The sequence below is a fragment of the Lynx canadensis genome, chromosome C1 (assembly GCF_007474595.2).
Source record: "Lynx canadensis isolate LIC74 chromosome C1, mLynCan4.pri.v2, whole genome shotgun sequence".
NCBI classification, from domain to species: Eukaryota; Metazoa; Chordata; class Mammalia; order Carnivora; family Felidae; genus Lynx; species Lynx canadensis.
This window is the reverse complement of record NC_044310.1, coordinates 141,351,582-141,374,203: the sequence shown is the minus strand read 5'-3', so window position 1 is coordinate 141,374,203 and position 22,622 is coordinate 141,351,582. Positions and strand designations below refer to the sequence as shown.

The 22,622-nt window shown below is 39.7% G+C and overlaps 1 protein-coding gene across 3 annotated transcripts; it reads left to right on the top strand.

The window, feature by feature from the left end:
• The first annotated feature begins 4,983 nt into the window (after positions 1-4,983).
• RBM43 (RNA binding motif protein 43) lies at positions 4,984-16,841 on the top strand. 3 transcript variants are annotated; one of them, XM_030325257.2, is made up of 4 exons: positions 4,984-5,069; positions 11,405-11,621; positions 14,281-14,369; positions 15,152-16,841. In XM_030325257.2, the coding sequence occupies exons 1-4, from the start codon at positions 5,067-5,069 to the stop codon at positions 15,899-15,901; spliced, it is 1,059 nt and encodes a 352-aa protein (XP_030181117.1). In that variant the 5' UTR covers positions 4,984-5,066; the 3' UTR covers positions 15,902-16,841. The 3 variants fall into 3 exon arrangements, with proteins under 3 accessions (XP_030181117.1, XP_032450300.1, XP_030181118.1); XM_032594409.1 differs by lacking the exon at positions 4,984-5,069 and adding an exon at positions 7,927-8,572; XM_030325258.2 differs by lacking the exon at positions 4,984-5,069 and adding an exon at positions 8,509-8,696.
• The last annotated feature ends 5,781 nt before the right edge of the window (positions 16,842-22,622 follow it).

Sequence of the window (22,622 nt, the reverse complement as noted above, 5' to 3'; positions counted from 1 at the left end):
TATTCACAATTTTTTGATAAATGTTTTTGATAAATGTTACTTACCATAGAAAATCAGACTTGGGCTCCTTTCACCAATTCCACCCTTGTGTGATCTGCCCAGATCTCAGAAATCAGCCATTGGCTCTCCTGTCTATTTTTAGAGTTTTAGAGATTTTACAGGAAGAAAGTTTCCTTTGAGAATTTGCCAAAAGATATCGACTCTTGCGTATTAAGTTAGGAAGCCTTAGATTGTCTAGGAAGAGATAGCTCTACTTAATGTGTGAAAAGACACTGTCAGCATATAAGTCAGGAAAGATAATTATGTGAAATCATGAATCCCTCTTGCCTTTTGTAGATTTATCAGTCAGGATAGCTTAGGTTCTGTTGTATTAACAACCTCCCAAATCTCTGAGGCCTAATGAAACAAAAGTTTAATTCTCATTCATGTTGAAAGTTCAACACAGGTTGGTAGGGGGAGTCTTTTGGTCCTAATCACTTAAGGCCCCATCTCAAGACACGCTTCCCAAATCATGGAGGTGGAGAAAAATGAAGTCTGCAGAGTCTTGCACCAGCAATTAAATGTGGTAATTTAGAAGTACTGATGTCATTTTGTCTCACATCTCATTGGCCGGAAATAGTCATATGACCTCACTGAAAGAGAATGGAACTAGAAAATTATATCTTGTAAAAATGAGAAGAACCAGATATAGTTGAGCCAAAATATCAATGAATGTAGTTTTTCCTGTCCTAGTGATCATCAATATTTGTTGTTTTGTTTGTTTGCTTATAGTTTTTTCAATGTTTATTTCTGAGAGAGACAGACAGAGACAGAGACATTGCACAAACAGGGGAGGGGCTGAGAGATAGGGAGACACAGAATCCGAAGTAGGCTTCAGGCTCTGAGCTGTCAGCACAGAGCCCAACACGGGTCTCGAACCTGCGAACTGCACGATCATGACCCGAGCTGAAGTCGGATGCCCAACCAACTGAGCCACTCAGGTGCCCCTGATCATCAATATTTGGATCACTCTTCTTCATACACAAAATGCACTCACACCAAAAAGTTGCCCTAAGTCATAGCATCAAACTCAAAAGTGCATGAACTCTAGGCGGTGTGTGGTAGTTTTTATAACAAGTCTGAATGTTACTCCTCTTTATCCAGAGACCCCTAGCGGAACTGGAACAAGATAACTGCAATAAACTCTCTCATTTGGAGAAAGAGATCAATAGGAGACATATAGTGGCCTCTAGGCCAAAGCCATTCTGCCATCTCCTTGAGTAGATATATACTCCATACACCCTGGGTGTGGAATTTTGATTAGGCCATGATTCCACTCTGGAAATTCTTCTCTTGCTCATTGTCCTCATAGTTGCTGGACATTCTTCTTTTTCCATTATCCTCCTTTACCATATATAGAATATATCCTTCTTGGAAGCTGAAAAGCTTGCTTACTGTGTACACTGTGATCAATGTGATCAATGTTTGGGACCAACGTTTTTAAAGTTTTGAACCATTATAGTCTCTTTACTCTGGCTGGTGGCTAGTTGGCTGGTACAGTTCAAAAACTTGGTAGGCGGCTTATCTACTTTTTGGGGTGAGCTTACCTGTGCTAACAGCCACACTGGCAGCTTTTTCTAGACTTCTTACAGTTGCTGTAATTCTCCACTTTCTTCCCTGTTCTTTTCTCTCCCTATCTTTACTTAATTGTAGGTATCAGGCCACTTTTAGTTTCTTTTCCCTTAGCTAGTTCGTCTAGTTGAAAGGGTTATTGAATTCAGAACATTAATTGTTTGTTGTTGCTGTTGTTGTTGTTGTTGTTCTGAGGGACCTTAACCTGTTCAGAGATCCAAAGCTTGATTTGATCATTGATTTGAGCCTCCCAATAAAGCAGAGTTATAATCAGTCTTTGTTACTCAAAGGTGTTATCATTTGGAAATGAGCAGTATTTTTCCTTCCAATCCTACAAGTTCCCATATTTCTGGACTTTCTCTATTTACTTTCATTCTGGCATTCAAAATGGCTGATTCTTGGGGCGCCTGGGTGGCGCAGTCGGTTAAGTGTCCGACTTCAGCCAGGTCACGATCTCGCGGTCCGTGAGTTTGAGCCCCGCGTCGGGCTCTGGGCTGATGGCTCAGAGCCTGGAGCCTGTTTCCGATTCTGTGTCTCCCTCTCTCTCTGCCCCTCCCCCGTTCATGCTCTGTCTCTCTCTGTCCCAAAAAAATAAATAAACGTTGAAAAAAAAAAATTAAAAAAAAAAAAAAAAAAGGGATGGATCCTTTAAAAAAAAAAAACAAAATGGCTGATTCTTTTCTAAGCTCATTTCTTTTTTATATTACTTTGTCAAATGCACTCAGTGGTAACAGACATATGCTACGAATTTTGTTTTTCACACCCTGTTTCAAAAAAAACAAGCTAATTAGGTACATATCTGCCTTCCAAGCTATCAATGTGACAGTTTTACCAAATGTTTTCCACTATATAATATGGATCGCCATCCTTCTAATCTCTGATAATTATTTTCTAATCACTTGCCAATTGTCCCTAAACCAAAGCCATGTATTTTAGATTGTGTCGTGGATTGTCTCCCCCATCCCCCCCCCCCCCCCCCCCCCCCCGCTTTTGGCTAAAGCAATACTCCACTTCAGAATACCAATTCTGTATCAATCAGGATAGATTACATGATACTCATGTGCCAAGTTATCTCTAAATTTCAGAGACCAAAACACAAAATTTTACTCCTTGCTTATGCTACATGTCCATGATGGGTCAACAAAAAGAATGCTCATGGTAAACACTCAGGGACCCAAGCTAATGGCAGCCACCATCTTTATTGATGTGTATCATACCAGAGGAAAAGAGCTGTGAAGGGTCTTGAAGTGGTAATTAAATTCTTGGTCCAGAATGACCCTTTCATTCTCAACCAGAACTAGGTATATGGCCCCACCCAACCGTAAAGGAGCTTGGATGTACAATCCTATCATATGCTTGGAAGGCAGAAAGCCAAAACTGTACAGTAAATGGCATTAATGATATCTGGTTGGTATTGAAAAAAAAAGATGCTCATACTTGAAAGATACACAAAATATAATGAAAATAATAAAAATTGTCAAAAATTCACACCCACATAATGGTAACATTTTTATGTCCTCCTTTCCAATTTTTTTTCCTAACCATATATCACATTTTATTTTGTGAACATACCCTATTTCTAGGGTTACTATTTCCCTATTGTAGGATATTAAGATTGTTTCTAGTTTTTCACATGTATATGTGCTATGATGTGTATACATCCTTTTATATCTTTTAATATAAATCTTTTTCTGCAGTTCTGATCCTATTTCAAGGTGATAATTACTAGGTTCATAGGGTGAAGGATACAAATTCTTTTAAGGATCATGATGTGTATGGATACAATTGCTTTCAAGAAAGGCAGGCATTGGTCTATATTTTATTAAAAATGTAATAAGGACTATTTTGTTGCTCCCCTTTCAGCATTGAGTACTACTCCTTTAAAAGTGACTTTCTTTTTATGGTGTTTTTAGAAATCTTCACAATGTATGCTACATCTTTTGAAATTAGATAATTAACAAGATAGAGGTGAAATATCGATAATGGGTTTTGTTTTTGTTTTTTCGTATCACAAAAATATCCAGGAAAGTGTCAACCAATTTGATTTTACTTAAGCTATGATTCAGAGAAAAGTACAGTGAGATGGGAGGCCCCATAACTGGGGCTGTAAGGGATTAAAATATTTTTTTGGATGCAGTTTCAGTAATAAGCTGCTAGAATTATTTTGGCCACATTTGGAGTCAGGCTTCCTCAAGGATTGTTTGGCACTTTAGGGGAGGAAACAACCCTCCTAGAGTCCTTGGCTGGATCTGGAAATTAAACTGACAACGCCAGATTAACAGGAGAAAAGCACAGAAATGTATTTAATATAAATTTTATGTGATGTGGGAGCCTTCATAAGGAGATGAAGACTTCCACTTGTGCACTGTAACTTCAGTTCTTAAAGTGCAACTGCTAAGTGTAAGGATATGTGCATTTTCACACTTTTCACTACATTTTGAAAGGGGTCAAAATCCTTAGAAATGTTTGCACCTGTCAATGCTTGCAGCAGTATGGATTCTTCCTCACACTCTGGCCAACACTGGGTATTACTGCACTTTTTTTTTTTAATTTTTTTTTTCAACGTTTATTTATTTTTGGGACAGAGAGAGACAGAGCATGAACAGGGGAGGGGCAGAGAGAGAGAGAGACACAGAATCGGAAACAGGCTCCAGGCTCTGAGCTGTCAGCACAGAGCCCGACGCGGGGCTCGAACTCACAGACTGCGAGATCGTGACCTGGCTGAAGTCGGACGCTTAACCGACTGCGCCACCCAGGCGCCCCTTTAATTGTTACCAACCTCATGGTGGAAACAAGGGATCTCATTATAATTTCAATTTGTATTTCTTAGGAGTGGAACCGAGCTTCTTTGTATTTGCCAGCCATTTGCCTTTCTTCTTCCTGCTGTCTTTGACTTTGAAGCCATGTATGTAGATTATTCGTGTCCCCCTAGGTGCCAGACTCTGAAGTCCGAATGGCTTGTGCAAGGTCAGCTAGGTTGACAGGGACCGAGCGCTTTTCAACCCGTGCCCTGTGCACCTGGCCGCCGCGCGACTGGCCCTGGGCTGGTGGGGGGAACAGGTGTGGCGTGGTGAAGAGTCCCACGAGTGGGGGCGCAGAAAGGACGGTCCAGATTCCACTGAGCGCGGGACAGACACAGCAGCGGGAGAAGCCCCGGAGTACTGCCGGGGATTCCTTCTGGCTCCTCTCCAGCGTGGTTTCAAAAGTTATGGGACTACAGAGGCAGCAGCCATCCCAGGTCTGAGCTTCACCCGGAGGCCAAGAGGCGCAGAGCAGCGGGATGCGGTGGAGGGGCAGGTTTGTTTTTTTTTTTTTTTTTTTTTTTTTTTTCACATCGTCTCCAGGCCAGCGTCAACAAAGAACTGAAAGCAAAACCTTCTTCCGGCCAGCCTTGTGGCCTGTGCTCCGCTAGATTTGGGCCCTGCAGGCAGCGGAAGGCGCGTCTCTTCTCCGCCATGGCAAGTTACTTTTGTTCTGGCTTTTACCAGTCAGGGTCTTTCCCGTCCCGTTATCACGGTCCCAACAGGAGCGCGCGGAGCCGGGCGGGCGGGGGTGAGAGGCTGTCGCCCGCGGCGCGCGGGGAGGCCCGGTGCTGGCGGAGAGCCACCTGCCGCGGAGGCCAAGCCTCCGGCAAACCTTGCCCTGACTTTTCTGCACCTGCTCCTGTGGCAGTGTCGCGCGCGCTTGAAATTCATAGCAGGCTGTGCGAGACAGGCACAACTCCAAAGGGACAGAACGCCACGGCCGCCTCCCTCACCCAGTGTCTCGTAGTCAGGGACACAGCTGTCTCGTCGAGGAGTAGTTTCGCAGGCTGTGTTTGGGCTTAACTGTTGCCTCCCACTCCTCCCACTCCTTGGGGAACAAGAGCGGAGAAAATTACCCAGAAATAGAGGCCGCTGTTTCCTTTTGAAAAGGGCCAGCAAGAAGGATTCGAGCCAAGGACTCAAGTTGGGAAGGCATCCTGATGTCTTGTCTGCATTAGTGGGAATTCTCTCTGGTGGCCTTAGTTCTTTTTCCAGGCACAAAGGGCTCTGTGTTTTCGCCATCTGTGCTGGCTAGCAAGAGCAGTTAGCAAGTTCAAGATTGAGCCTTCTGTGTTCTTTCCATCAGGCGCTTGAAGGCAGTGGCAGGGCCTTTAGTTATGAGGGTCCCGGAAATGCCAAAGCAGTTGCTAGATTCCAGTATGATTTTGTTTATTGGTAGCAGTAAAGGCAACGTCAATGAAAATAACTGATTTTTTAAAAAAAGAAATATACATGGATGCAAGGAATGAATCTATTTCTGTCTAGTGCCTTACTTACAAAAACAAAACTAACAGTTTTTCTTTATATCTTCTGGCTTTCTGACACTATGGTCGGAAGTGTCTTAAAATATATCATTGATACTGGAAAATGTCATCACCTTAATACCTCTTGGCCAAAATGCTGGTCTTGCTTCAAAATCCTGTATCTCTGTGGTGACTGTTGCAAGAGCTATTTTCAAGACATCTCTTTTTCTTATTGCTGGACAGAAGAGGTTAATAGCTGTCAGGGAGAAGTTCCTTTAATTTCAAGGATAAATTAAATGCAGACACTTGAATAAAGAAATAATGGTGTTAGTATTGATGAGGGCACAGGTGGAGTAAGATTTCCTGAATTTAAATTTATTGAAAGTTTTTCTTTGACGTTGATGAAAAGCAAAAAGGAAGCTAATTTACTAGCCATTTAACCATTGAGGTTGGTGTGGACTATTAGAGCCAGATGTTGTATACAGACAAATCTCCTGTGAAGTAGAATTCCTGAAAAATCTCTTGTCATTTCTTTTCCTCTGCTAGGAAGAACTATTTTGGGATAATTATGTCATACCAGTTGGGACTAGGATGGAGGAACACATATATTTTTACTATTTCCTATGCAATCTAGTTGTGAATATTTGAAGAAACTATGTTTTCCTCCATTGAAAGTATCTTTTGTAACAAATACTTGATAGATTATTATGAGTTTCATTTTTAGGAGACACTTTGTTTTATATGTCTCAACATGAGCCATTTTCGTCTCCTATTCCTCTGTCCCTTTGCTATTGTTGTGAACTCTTCTTTTGCATTTTTAAATTAAATTTGACCATTAATTAAAATTTGACCTCAGCCTTCAAGGCTTTTCTTTCATGAAGCTTTCTTTGACTGCTTTAGCCAGAGTTAATCTTGCTTCCTAATCCTGGATGGTATCTATTGTATATTTTAGCATTTTATTTTGGATGGTCTTGTATCCTTCTCAAATCGTCTGTTTTCCTGTGTAGAGAAATATGTCTCCTTTTGTGTGCCTACCAAGCTCTGTTGAAATGATGTATTTATGTGTCTGCCTTTCTCTCTCATCCCTCTCTCATCCATGAGGTAGAGGCCTTTATTTTAAATATTAGTAATCCTAAGGCCTATCCAAGGCTATCCCCACATAATAAAGCTCAGTAAATTTTTATGGGGGAACCAAATTTTAGGGCACGGGGTATGTTTTATTTCTTTGTATGTGTCATCTATGGTACCCATTATATTGCCAGACATAGAACACATGCTTAGTTATTACTGTATTTGTTAACTGATTAACTGTATTTTGTATTACTGTGTTATATTAACTGTAGTTGTATTACTGTATTTGTTAATTGACAAGACACTATATAGTCTAAGAAATTCAGTGTACACTGTGAACTTAAAAACACTTTTTCATCAGGTGCATTTTTGCCACCTGATTTTAACACTTTTTTTTATTTTTAGTTTTTTAATTAATTATTTACAACCAAAATCCACCAATTTTTTGAGAAAACGTAAATGCCATAAAATGAAGTGCAAATATCACCAAGTGAAAGAATCAACACCTAACGAAAGAATTACTAGAGCACACAGATGATTTTTAAGTACCTTGCAACATACTACTCAACACTTTAAAAAAATTTTTTTTTTTTCAACGTTTATTTATTTTTGGGACAGAGAGAGACAGAGCATGAACGGGGGAGGGGCAGAGAGAGAGGGAGACACAGAATCGGAAACAGGCTCCAGGCTCTGAGCCATCAGCCCAGAGCCTGACGCGGGTCTCGAACTCCCGGACCGCAAGATCGTGACCTGGCTGAAGTTGGAAGCTTAACCGACTGCGCCACCCAGGCGCCCCTCAACACTTTTTAAAAAAATGTTTATTATTTATTTTTGAGAGAGAGAGAGAGAGAGAAGAGAGAGGCAGAGCATGAGTGGGGGAGGGGCAGGGAGAGAGAGAGACCTAGAATCCAAAGCAGGCTCCAGGCTCTGAGCTGTCAGCACAGAGCTGGATGTGGCTCTCTAACTCACAAGCCATGAGATCATGACCTGAGCTGAAGTTGGACTCTTAACTGACTGAACCACCCAGGCGCCCCTTGCCACCTGATTTTGACAACTACTAGCTGAAATACCAAAGAGATGCTGAGAGAGTATATATCCTGGGGGCAGGCATCATTGACTTTCATCATTTTCTGTTGAATTCCTACTATGATACATGAGGATTTCACTTAAGTAATATCTGCCTTTTCCTATCTTCCAAGTTTGAAAGTTTTAATATTATTTAAAAATTTCCTATGGCATATTTTTATAGCTTCCATAATATTCTTAAAATTTTGATAGAATGACATGCTTTTCAGTAGTGTAAGAGGAGATTATTTTTTTCTCAACTTCTGTTAGTTCAGCCTTTATTCTTAAATTGGCAGGGTTGAATGTTTCCATTTTATTCTGTAGTCATACTTAAATCTTAGTATTTCAGAGACTTAACAAAATTAGTCTAAAGTTGGTTTAAAAACCAATAGGAGTTTTTACATTATTATGCAAATAGTAAATACTGTTTATAGCCGCGCCTAGTACTGTGCTGTGATTACTTTTTCTCCTTTTAGTCCAATGTCATGTGTATTTTTCCTTTTCCATTTGACAGGCAAATGTTCCCAGCAGCAGTGTCAATTGGACTGGCAATTTTTGGTACTGTATAAATTAATTCAAATCGTGCCACACTTCAGTTTGCTTATGATCTTTAGGTTGGAGTCCCTTCAAATGCCAGAAAGCAGTGGAGACTTGCTATAGGTGCCAGCACCCATACTAGCAGGTCAGATTCTCCCTAAGTGTTCATTTAGTTTTTTTTTTTTAAGGTAAAATAATCTTTAAGTCATTTGCCCCGGCCCCTTTCCACCCCAGCCACAGGTTGTCACCCAGCTGCCTTCACTATCCTCCAGTGTGTGTGTGTGTGTGTGTGTGTGTGTGTGTGAGTGTGTGTGTGTATGTGTATGCAGGGAGGGTGAGGAATGTGGAGAGACAACTGGAGAAGTTGTTTTGCCACTAGTTTTTCAACTGATCTTTCTGGTTTTGGTCCCTTTTTTCATTTCTGTTGTCACCTTTCCCGTGAAACCCCCTTTCCTTGTTCAGGGTTAGATCCTTTTCTCTCTCTTATCCTTCTCATACTTCTATATATTTTCAGTCTTCCAGAAATGTGTCAACTGGGCTTATTCTCCTTTTTATTCTTATTCTTTACTTTTATTGTTTTACTTGCTGTTGGGATGGACAGGATGCTGTGTACTTAGACTGTCTTCTTGACCGGAGGTCAGAAATAGCTAGCTTACACCCAGTGAAATCCTATTCTGAGTACAGAGTCCTCTGAACTGACAGCCCGACACATCTTTGTGATCTGTTAGCCTTATGAGATATCCTGTCTTCCCTGGAGGTAATTTAGGATAGATTAAGTCTGAGCTGTGTTATAATCAGGCTGGACTACCTATGTAAGCACTGAGAACAGCTGATAGGCCCACTTCCCTAAATGGGCTGGGGAACAAATCAAAACATTGAAACCGAAGCCCTTTACCTGAATAATGTAAGAAGTTCGAAGAGAGTGAGCTCAGGGAAGGGTCTACTTGCAGTTGGTGCTCTGTGCTCAGCATAGTGGCGGGGTCTTCAATAGCATATGCTCTTAGTTGTTGAATTCTATCTCACGTATGTGCCTGAAGGCAGGATTTACTTCACTGCAGCCCCACTGTTATGGCCAGGGTTTTATTTATTTATTTTTTATGGGGCCCTTTTTTTCTAATTCTGACCAAAAAAAGTAGGGGATGTGTTTCGTAGTGGGTTATGTGCTTTGGACTGTACAATTGAGAAAACATCTAGCCAGACACAAATAGACACTTTTCTAATTTTTTTTTTCAACGTTTATTTATTTTTGGGACAGAGAAAGACAGAGCATGAACGGGGGAGGGGCAGAGGGAGAGGGAAACACAGAATCGGAAACAGGCTCCAGGCTCCAAGCCATCAGCCCAGAGCCTGACGCAGGGCTCGAACTCACGGACCGCAAGATCGTGACCTGGCTGAAGTCGGACGCTTAACCGACTGCGCCACCCAGGCGCCCGACACTTTTCTAAAGAAGACATCCAGATGGCCAACTGGCACATGAAAACATGCTCAACGTCACTCCTCATCAGGGAAATACAAATCAAAACCACATTGAAATATCACCTCACACCAGTCAGAGTGGCTAAAATGAACAAATCAGGAGACTATAGATGCTGGAGAGGATGTGGAGAAATGGGAACCCTCTTGCACTGTTGGTGGGAATGCAAACTGGTGCAGCCGCTCTGGAAAACAGTGTGGAAGTTCCTCACAAAATTAAAAATAGATCTACCTTGTGACCCAGCAATAGCACTGCTAGGAATTTACCCAAGGGATACAGGAGTGCTGACGCTCAGAGGCATTTGTATCCCAATGATTATAGCAGCACTTTCAACAATAGCCAAATTATGGAAAGAGCCTAAATGTCCATCAATTGACGAATAGATAAAGAAGATGTGGTTTATATATACAATGGAATACTACTTGGCAATGAGAAGGAATGAAATCTGGTCATTTGTAGCAACGTGGATGGAACTGGAGAGTATTATGTTAAGTGAAATAAGTCAGGCAGAGAAAGACAGCTACCATATGCTTTCACTCATATGTGGATCCTGAGAAACTTGACAGAAGACCATGGGGGAGAGGAAGGGGAAAAAAAAGTTACAGAGAGGGAAGGAGGCAAACCATAAGAAACTCAAAAACTGAGAATAAACTGAGGGTTGATGGGGGGTGGGGGGGGAAGTGGGTGATGGGCATTGAGGAGGGCACCTGTTGGGATGAGCACTGAGTATTGTATGGAAACCAATGTGGCAATAAATAATATATATAGTATATATATATAAATATATATAATATATAATATATAAATACTACACATATATAAATTATATATAATAAACATAATATAAATATATAATATAAATATAATAATATATAAATATATAATATAAATATAAATTTATTTATAAATTTATAATTATAAAAATATATATAATATAAATATAAATATATTTAATATATATACATTGTATATATAAAGAAAACATCTAGCCATCTTCAAACTACCATATTTTGTGGTTGGCTTGACTTGTTTTCAAACTTAAATTTTTACAATGTGTATTTCTTGATCTCTTCCTTTGTGATTGCTATTACTTTTAGGCCTTTCTAAAATCAGGCAAATATTAACTAATGTGTTCCATTTATAAAAAAAAATTGAGTTCACTTTTTACATTGTATCCCTCAAATTCATGTGGGGTTTATGTTGGTATATGACGTGAGGCAAGGATCTGTCCTTTTTTTTTTTTTTTTCAAGTGTCTGATCAGCTATACTAGCACCTTTATTGAATAAAATATTGTCTCTTCCACTGGTGTGTGATAATGGCTATATTAAGGAGAATCTTATTTTTGTATTTAAAGAGTATCCTACTATTGTTCTTACAGGCATCAGTTTTGAAAGGCAAGGACTCCAAAGCTTCTGAAAGAATGGTTGAAGTTGCTGGTCATCCGGTTGGCCTTTTTAATGATCAATTACTGACCACAGTAGTGAAGACTCACTTTCAAGATATTAAGAATAAAGGCGGAGTTGTTGAACATGTGATATATCCAACAAGAACCAGGGGCAGGGGAGTTGCAAATGTGACATTCAAAGAGAAAAAAGGTATTTCCAAATCAAATTTTGTAATTTTAGAAATACTTCTGTAATGAAATCAAGAATTGAATTTCATTAAAATGATTCATGGGATTGGTAGAGTTTAAAGTAGCATTTTGAAAATATTATTCTATTCTGAATATATTGGTACAATATTGTATTAACAAGAATGTATGTGAAAATGGCTCATGATAAAGTTGTTAGCAACTGCCAAATTCTTGAAGACTTCTTTCTATATTTAGAATCTGTCTGGATCTTGGGATGAAAGTGATACATTTTATTGTAGAAAACTTGTAAAATACAGAAAAAGAAATGAAGCCCCCAAGAATCTATAATCTCACAAATATGATAACTCTGAATTTTCAAGTGGCTTCAGCAATATAGTCATACCATTAGCTTCTCTTTGTTCAAACCTACAAAAAGATATTCTGATATAGCATCACCTTTATCACCGGTAAAGTTGGATTGGATGAATAGCTTGGATCTGAGATCAGATTGAGCCATTCTGTTCCTATCCCATCCCTGACATAGGTGAGGAGGTTGGATCTGCAGGGGATATTCATCCCTCCAGCCTCATGGAGAGGGGCAGCCTTCTTTACAGCTTAGTAACTGGCAAAATATATTGCCAAAGAAAGATGAGTCTCCATGCCAGCGTCTTGGAGGTAAAATACTATATGGGGTTAGAAGCAGAAGAGAACTTGCTTTTCCTGAGGGAAGATAGGTTCTAGAGAGAAACCTAAGACTATAGATTATAGCACCTTTACCTGTCACCATAGTTAAGTCATTCCTTCTCAATGGGGATGTTATGGTAGGGAGCATGGGAAGGGCTCCTTATTATTTCTCTCAGGGGATTGTTGTGTTTTTGGAAGTTAATATTTTAAACGTTCAACTGGTAACATTGAACCAAAGAGAGAAAGGGAAGGCTCATTCATTCATTTGTTCACAAATATTTTTGACTGCTTATTATTTACCTGGCACCATTCTAGGCCTTCAGGATACGGCAATGAGTGAAGCAGGCAAAATGTTTTCTTTCATGAAACCTACATCCGTGCAGGTGGACAGATAATAAACTAGCAAATAAATGAATATATAATATGTTGGGTGCTTGATTAATTTATATATTTATACATTATATATTTATCTTTATGTTTATACATTTATTTGTATATATTAACATGTAATGAGTGCTATGAAAAATATAAAACAGAATAAAGGGATACAATGTGATGGAAAGTACTGCTTTATTAGATAGAGTGGGTGGGGAAGTACTCTTTAGGTGACATTTGAGCAGAGACCTGAATGAAATAATGGAATGACTCATGCAGATAAGGGGGAAGAACATTCTAGGCTAAGGGAAGGACTAGGAAACATTTTCTGAGAGGGTAGCATGCTGGGCATTTTAAAGACAGCAAGGCAGCCTGAGTGGCTGGAGTGAGGTGAGCAAGGGAGAGAGGAAAAGGAGATGTGGTTAGATGGGTAGCTGGGGACCAGATTATGTTAAACAGCCTATAGGTCAAGGCAAGGTGTCTGGATTTTATTCTGGGTGAGATGGAAAACCATTGGTGGGTTTTGAGCGGATGACTGATAAAATGTGACTGCCCTTTCTTCGGTGGTGGCTCTGGCAGCCACGTGGAGAGCACGAGTTCCTGGTCATCTCTGGTTTTGACTAGGATGGTAACAGGGCTGTTGACTGGGAACTGGTGGCCATTCAGGATTTGCTGATGGATTAGGTGTCATTTTCTGAGATGTGGAACACTGGAGGAAGAGTACTTTTGGAAGGGGAATAGTTATCAAGATTTGAATTTTGGTCATTGAGGTGTTTATTAGGATAATAAAGTAGAGATTTCCACTGGCAGATGAAAGTGGAGGCCAAAGAGAATTTGGAAATGATGCATTAAAAAAATCTTTTTTAAATGTTTATTTTTGAGACAGAGAGAGAGAGAGAGAGAGAGAGAGACAGAGAAAACATGAGTGGGGGAGGGGCAGAGAGAGAGGGAGGCACGCAATCTGAAGCAGGATCCCGGCTCTGAGCTGTCAACACAGAGCCTGACGTGGGGCTTGAACTCACAAACCGTGAGATCGTGACCTGAGCCGAAGTCAGATGCTCAACCAGCTGAGCCACCCAGGTGCCCCAGAAATGATGCATTTAGTGATAGTATCTAAAGTGGTGGGATTGTTGAGATAAGTCTGGGATTGGGTGTATGTTTGCAAAGAGGTATAAGTCCTGAGGCCTGGGGCATGCTAACATCTAGAGAATGAGAAGAGAAGGAGAATTAGCAAAGGAGACCGTGAATTAGAGGAGAACAAAGACAGTGTGGTATTCTGAATTTAAGAAGGTGAAGTCTCCTTATGGCCATAATTAATAGAGGGAGGATTTACTTTTAGGTTTTTGTTTTCTATTCATATATACATTCATATATATACACACATGTATATATATACACACACTTGTGTGGTTTTAAAAATATGATTAGGATCAAATGTACACATGAAATCAACTTTAATCTGTTAAAGTAGAAGGGAAAACTATTTAAGTGTTGAATTTAGAGGAAAATGAAAAAAAAAATCTTAGGCATGTTGAATAATAGAGTTGAACATTTCTATTATTAATAATTAATTATTAGTGTGTCAGGCTGCAAACACTTCTGATGGCAGTGTTTCCACTTAGGTGCAAAGAATGTCAGCAGAAAACAGAAACACTGTCAGGCAGAAAAGGTTGGACCTGCTCAATTCACAGTCTCTCATTTTGGTGAAAAGGTAAGGTGTGATGCCTACAGTCCTGGATCCTGTTTCTTCTGTGTGTTCCCTACACAGGAGACACAGAGCACTCTCATCTCACGACTCCTACAAAAGGAAATGCCGACTTGCTAACCTGAGTGCTAAACGCCAAGCCTGTGTCTTGAAATTTTTGGTTTATTGCCTCATCTGTTTCATGTTCCTATGTGTGCCTTTTGATGCTTTCAAAGTGACGCAGAGTTTTTATGCTTATATGGAGGATGTCAGGTAGATACCTAAAGACTTATTTTCAGGAAGAAAAAAAAGTAGGATGAACATTAAAAAGGAGCTTCAAAGAGGCAGGAAAGGTAGAATTAAGAGGAAAAAGTTAAAATTCATTGGTCTGAAACTATTCACTGAGAAACGCAGGGTTCTGGGCCGTCATCTGATGACCTTAAGTTGGAGGACTCTCCAGGGGAACTCCTGTCCATAGAGAAGAACCAGAACATTGTGTATCTGTACCTCATAACAGTGTATGGATTTTGCTTAAGACTTTGGTTCAAATAACATTCTGCCTCTAAAACATATTTGACTAGCTCTTTTTGGGAAATGCACTGAGGGACCGGGAATCCCAAATTGAACATTATGGCCTTGATGGGGTTGTGAGATCCCTGCTGTGGCGCGAGAAACTAGTCTGTGCTAGGCAGGCGGGGTTTGGTTTAGGGCAACTGCTGTAGAGATGGAGAAAGTGGCAGGAAAAAATGTGTTTATGTTGTCCACTCCCCTAGACAGTGCTGTTTTCATTTCTCTCTGTTTAATTTTAGGTCTTCAGCTCTGTAAAAGCTATCCTCGATCTTTCTGTTTTTCGGAGTCAAGTCATTCTAGAAAGTCTGGTAACGGACCTGACAAGGAAAATCCCAACTTTATCCTTCAGTCCTCTGGAACCCAATGGAAGAGTCTCTGTGCAAGGGTCATTTCTGGATATACTGAGGCTTAAAGAAACTTTGCTATTAAAAGCAAGTTCTCTTTTAGAAAAAAACAGGAATTTTATCAGTGAGGAGAAGTGGAACAGCCAGGGCCCCAAAAGGGATCTCCAGAGAGGCAGTAACTCCTCAGAGTCACCCGGGTCCTCAGTACCTGAGACCACTAGGAGCGGAGAAACACTTGTTCTCGATACAGATGTATTCCTTTATCTGAAAAAGAGCAGATTTTATGAAAGCACATTGAAAAAATGTCATGTTTTCTGTCAGGAGAGAGTGGATGGTGAAATCACCACAATCTGTATAAGAAATGCTCAACAATGTTCTCACCCAAACAACGCAAAGCTTGTGAAAGCACTTATTGAGGAATATTCACTTGCTCTTCACTTTGAGCTTAAAAAAGAGACACTTCTTTTGAAAGGAAAGGAGAATAGAGATAAAAGAAGGATTAAGTCGGCCTGTGAACAAGTAAGTTTGAGGTACCCTAAGGTTCTGATTAATTTTTACGAGACGCACATTGATATTATAGGATCTTCTTCTGACACATACTTGCTTAAAAAAGAGATCATGAAATTAATAAGGCTAAAAAGTTAGGTAATAAAATCTCAGCAATAGTGATAGTGGCAGTCACTCTCCCTTACTGAGCAGAGGCGATGCTGTGTATGATGCTAGTTTTACACACATTAGTCATTTAATCCTTACAACCATCCTTCATTGTAGGCATTGCTATCCTCGTGTTCTAGGGGAAGAACCTAGGATTTGGAGAAGTTAAAACATTTGTCCGGAGTTATCGAGCAGGCAAAGAATGGGGTTAAACTTGGCCTATCTGACTACAAAGATAATATCTAAGTCTTAAAACTTTGAAAAAAAAATCTCATTAAACTTTGAAGAAATCTCACTTTCCCTGCAACCCCAAATTCTTAGAATGTACCTTGCTCATCTCAAAGTAAACAAATGTGATTGTGATGATGTGAACTGTTTAGATCAAAAGAAAATCACAAGACAAATCTCTCTCTATGTTTTCATTTTTCTTAGCCATCTAAGTCCCAAGTATTTCCATCTTTTATTTAAAAAAATCGTTTTTAAGTTTATTTATTTTGACTCTACACTGTCAGAGCCTGCTTGGGACCCAGTGTGGGACTCAAACTTATAAACCTTGAGATCATGACCTGAGATGAAATCAAGAGTCGGAGGCTTAACTGACTGAACCACCCAGGCACCCTGTATTTCCATACTTTAAGATACAATATTTCATTGTTGTTTTTGTCAATGAGAAATTGCTCTTTACATCAAGTGCCCAATAAGATGTCTTTAAATTTAAAAAGTGCTTCATTTTTATTTTGCTCCTAGGAGTTTGTCTCAGTCTGGGTTCAGTCAGGAGAGAGAAGGCATGCAGTAATATGAAAAGGGAAAGTTTAATATAAAAAATTGTTAATTGTAATAGGGGATTGGAGTAATGAGGAATTGGCTAGGAAGAAATAAAGAGAACTCTAAAAAACATAGGAATAGCAGATTTAAGAAGAGTTTAGGTAAAGCACCATGGAAGAGTCCCCCTCGCCCCCCATCCCAGGACTGAGACCTTGCTGGAGGGTTTGTGCCAGGGGATCTTGCTGGAAATCCATCCTCTAGGTTGCTGGAGGAATCTGTTCAGAGGAAGTGTCTCACCAGAGACATTCCATTACAAAATGCGTTAGAGTAGCTGGGGTAACCTGCTAGTCACTGGGTGCTAATGGCCACCGTGCACTTATAGGGCCTGGGGAGGCCTTGTGTGCTGGCGGCTGGACACCGGAGCAACTGTCCATGCTGCATGAACCTGATGTTGGAGAAGCTGCCCGTGCCGCAGACGTTGGGTATTGGGGGAAGTTTCTTCTGCAGAAAAACCGGATCCCTAATAGCCTGCCAGCTGAACAAGTTGGGAGTAGGAACAAGACTTTTGTCCTGCAGTGTCTCTCCAGCGCCCTCTACTGAGAAAACAACATCCTATCAGCTACAGAGGAAAAATACTTAAGGGTCCCAGATCCATTTTCACAGAGAAGGCACATAGGATGAATTGAAAGCAGAGTCAATAAGTTGATAACTGGCAGAGTTTAATGAGATACCTACTAAAGCTTTCATTACTATGACAAATTTAAAATCAATAGAATAGTCTTTTTTTTTAAGGAAATAGAAGTTTATTGAATCCACCGCAAGGGTGCGCAAGGGAGCCGCAGGCAGGACAGCAGAGGAGAGGCTGTGTGCCTAATACCAATAGTCTTTAAACAAAGAACTGGGTTGCAAAAATGATGCTCATTCCATATTCTGATAGACTTTGATTGACAAGTATATATATGGCATCTTCTGCTTGAGGAGATTATGTATTTCTGACGTTTTTTACATATTGCTGTGTATTTTAGAGTTAGTTTAACAGCACTTTCCTTATAATATGCTACTTTGTGTAACCAATTTCTATCTTTAATAAAAACTGACATTTTTTCCCAAAGTGGTAGTAGTGACTTATTAAAATTTATTTTTGAAGGTTAGTGATGCCCAGGCAGATGTTGTGAATTCCATCTCGTTATCAGGCCTAAACTCTGTTGTATGTCTTCCACGGGGGGAAAAACCTATCATTTAAGTAGATAATAAGCTGATACTTTTCAGAGAGGCTGCAGTAGTGAACGGAGCCATTATCCAGAAGCTTCAGATCCAGATGGACAAAGAAGAATGGGAGAAAATGTTCGGAGGTACTTGGGTAAGAGAAGCATTCAGGAATTCTTATTGAGCTCATCCTCTGGGACAATCCTTTTATGGGGTTCTGGAGACAACAGTGGGATGTAAGACAGCTATGTTCACTAATTTCTTAGAAGTTACTGCTTGGTCTGACAGAGAAGGCCAACAAGCCATTACCTTAGTGCTTGCTATAGAAGTAGCTGGGATAGGGTAGAGGGGGTGTCAATTCTTTCCTGGGATATGTTAATAATTTTCAAGTTATTAGCATAATTTTCATAAAAAAGATAGTGAGCATGTGTCAAAGCTTTATTTACCTTATTATTGAGGAGTGAACTAGCATAATGACAATACTGTTTCAAAAAGAATATGAGTAATAGAATTTAAAAATCAGTAGCGTGTTAATAAAGATTGCTAAATGGGAAACAAAGCTGATCAATGTTCAATAGTGTTATAAAACTGTGATTTAGGGGTTGTTTTCTCTGTTAGCCAGAAAAATAATCACACTTTATCATGTTTTTTTTTTGAAGTTAAAATTCTAACTGTACAGAGTTGTAAAGTGTCAGTGCCCTAATCAATTGCGATAATTAAGTGAAACAAAGTTATATTCCCCAAAAGAGATGACCCACGAGTGGGCTTATTGGAGCATGTCTAGCAAGGCATTAAAGGGTCACATAATTATTTTTTGCCTTATTTCTGTGTTTTGAGTAATTTTCTTTAATAAGGGTCAGAAGAAGCTTCCCAGAGGCAAAGAGCTGATGGATGGGTGTTAGCCAAAGGGATGAGGAGGGAGGGCAAAACAGCACTTGGTTTGGTAGATGAACACCAAGTTTAGGGATGCCTGACTTTTGACAACTTAGTTTTTTTTTTTTTTTTTTAGAATAACTTAAAATAATTGACAGCTTAGTGTTTACAATTTTATCTGATGGACAAGATTTCCTTGATTTGTCATTAGAGAGTCATACATACAAATGTCCAATTTCCTTTGTGAATTTCTTCATATAAGCCATGTTGGTGACAATGTATGGAGTTCCCAAAGACAGTAGTTTAAGAAACGTAACTCTCCTGCCTGAATTTCACTACTCTAAGGCCATTTCCTGGTATAAATACTGGCCTATGAAATTAAAAACCCTTTCAACTCCAGTGGGCTCTGTTCTATACTCTCCACTGACCCCTTCTCTCTCATTTTTCACTTCTTCCAAACTGAGTGACTCTGGGAAATTTCCTTACCCCATTAGCTTCAGTGTTATCAGCTATTATTGTGAGTTTTTAGAAATTGTAGCAAGTAATACATATTCAAAAATAGTAGTTATTATTCTAAGAACTTGATAGTACCAACACCCCAAGGAAAGCTCCCTCTGCTTAGAATGTCTCATCTCAGGGCTGGAGCCAACATGTGACTCAAGCTAGAAAACCAAGAGTTGTTTAGACTTCTTCCCCTTCTCTCCACTACCTTAGATCAGGGTCATGTCATTTCTTGCCTGGTTTAGTGGGTTGAATAGTATCCCCTCAAAGTTCTTGTCTATCTGGAACCTCAGAATGTAACCTTATTTGGAAATAGGGTCTTTATAGATGTGATTAGATAAGATGATATCTTACTGGATTGGAGTGGGGCCTTATCTGTTGTCCTTATGAGAAAGGGAGAGGACACAGAGACTCAGAGGAGACAGAGGAAATGTTCACGTGACAATGGAGGCTACTGATGTAGCTATAAGCCAAGGAATGCCAAAGATGTCTGGGAACCACCAAGAACCGGAAGAGGCAAGGAAGAATTCTTCCCTAGAGTCTTCGAATGGATCACGATCTTGCCATCACCATGGTTTTAGACTTCTGGTCTCCAGAATTGTGAAAGAATAAATTTCTGTTGTTTTAAGCCACCAACTTTGTGGTAATTTGTTATGGCGGCTCTAAGAAACCAATACACAAGGCTTTTTTCAAATAAGTTCTGGAGAGCCTCTGAATCTTGCAGTTGGTTTTGTGTGGGGGTCCCTGTTGTGTACTCTACACTCAGCTTTCTTGTGACAGTATTTCACAGTACATTTAGTTAGTTGGTTTCTTATCTTCCTTTCCCACTATTGGCCTCTGTGAGGCCAGGAATTTTGTCTTTTTCTGTGTTATTTATCCTCTGTTTATAACAGTACTGGCACATAGTAGACATTCCATGAAGACTTATGATATGTATGAACAATTTTTGTGCTCCACCCAGAATTTATACAGGGTTTTGTACTAAAATAAGTATCTTATAAATGTGTGTTCCTTGGTCTAAGAATTTTCTTTTTATACAGTATTTCCACTTGCCAATATCATAATACTAACATTAATCTCTTACCCCTTTAGAATGTGTCCTCATTTCCTACTTGTATGATTTCCTTCAATGTAGGAAATTCTGGCAAGAGAAACTCAAATAAGTTATCCCTCCCTTTTTTATTCTTCTCATGCAAGTTGGTCAGTAATTATTCCTGGCAGGAAGGCACTAAGCATGCTCCCTAAAAGTACTTGGGATGGTTCTTTCCATTTGCATAGTTCCTGACTGGGTTTCACCAGTGAGACAAAAAGTCCCTTGTGATTTAATTAGATAGTTGTGGAGTTTTGCTGGGTTTGTCTACTCTTGTATCTGGAGGTTAATTGGAGGGGGGGGAGGAGTGGTGGTTCTCAATGTCTATAAACAGTCTACCCATTAGTGCTTGATATATTAAAATATTTAACTAGCAGAAAATACTATATAGCTTATGTATGTGTGTCAAGACTGTCCTGCAGTTAACGTATTTCTAGCAATACTGAGAAAAGCAATAGGAGCAGAATATGCTTCCTTTTGATTTTTTATGAAATTTAATCCTGGAAGAAATTAGTCTAACAACTATTTTATTGATTCAGATATTATAAGAGTATTAACTTCAAGAATAGGGTCTTCCAGCGGTTGGGGGAGGGAAGAGGGATATAGAATATAAAAATGGCTTTTTTTGTTGTTGTGGGAAAAACCAATTTAAAATAATATGTGATTTCAAGAAGGTAACAAAAAAATAAAATGTAAAAAGGGTAGCATTTTCAAGGGATGTGCGTGAATATTGGGAAGAACAATTTGCTCCAGAAGAAGGTAGATGTTTATGGGTTAACTGTTTAAAGTTTATAAAAAATGTCAACCAAAGTAGACACCTTACTCTCCTTTCTCCCTGGCAAGGTGCCTCTTAGACTGAAAACCCCACAATTTCCTTCTCTCATTCTGTAAATGACCAAACATTTTGGATTCTATCTCCATACCATCCCTTGTATTTGCTTCCTCTTCTCCATTCTGTGTGCCACTTCTGTGATTAGCTCATATCTGAGTTGGTGTAATATTCTCCTAACTTACCTTCCTGGCTCTGCTCTGCCCACCCCCATGCCCTCACTCAGTTCATCCTATATGCCACTATCAGATTAATGTATCTAAAATGATTAGTGATATCTGGGAGGCTTGTGCTGTCTGGCTGGTGTTAATTGTCCTACCTTGAAATTACTTGCAACATTTAATCTTATGTTCTTTCTTATCTATTTACAGCATATGTTTTCTGAGAGGTATAGCCTACTCATGCTCATAAAAGATTAGTATTGCATCATATATTAACTAATATTTTGTTTTTTTTTATTTTAAAAAAAAAATTTTTTTTTCAAGGTTTTTTTTATTTATTTTTGGGACAGAGAGAGACAGAGCATGAACGGGGGAGGGGCAGAGAGAGAGGGAGACACAGAATCGGAAACAGGCTCCAGGCTCCGAGCCATCAGCCCAGAGCCTGACGCGGGGCTCAAACTCACGGACCGCGAGATCGTGACCTGGCTGAAGTCGGACGCTTAACCGACTGCGCCACCCAGGCGCCCCTAATATTTTGTTTTTTTAATGTCTAATTTTCAAATGAGAAAATGTCTTTTCCTTTTTTTTTTTTTTAAAGTTTATTTATTTTGAGAAAGAGAGAGAACATGAGCAGGGGAGGAGCAGAGACAGTGGGGAGACAGAATCCCAAGCTGTCAGCACAGAGCCCAATATGGGGCTTGATCCCATGAACTGTGAAATCATGACCTGAGCCAAAAACAAGGGTCAGATGCTCAACTGATTGAGCCTCTTTTCCTTTTTTTACTAAAGCTAGTAAGCATCACTTATTCATGGGCAGCACTGTGTGTGGGAAGAACACTGCTTACATGGCAGTCATACAGCAAAGAGACTGAGAGCATGGGTTTTGTAGTTTTGTAGATCTAAGGTTAAATTTTAGGAACACTATTTGCTGACTTGCAACTTTGGGCCTTCAGTTTCCACATCTTTAAAGGGAATAAAAACTATGACCTTACAAGATTTTGTGATAATAAGACAAGGTCCTTAGCCTGGGGCTTGGCCCCTTGTAGTAAACGGGAGCCATTCTTACCATTCCCTGTCACTCTTAGGGGAGAAGGAGTCATAGTTCAGAGTAGCTACAGTAAGATGATTTGAACAGTATTCTTTACATTTGCTTTTGCTTCAGGCCTTTATTAATAATAGGAGGCACATGGTAAGGAAGATACTGCTTGATGTTATAAAACATCTCTTCTAAAAGAGAATGCCCTCTGGTCTCCCCATGTGTACAGAAGTCGAACTGAAGCAGGGTTC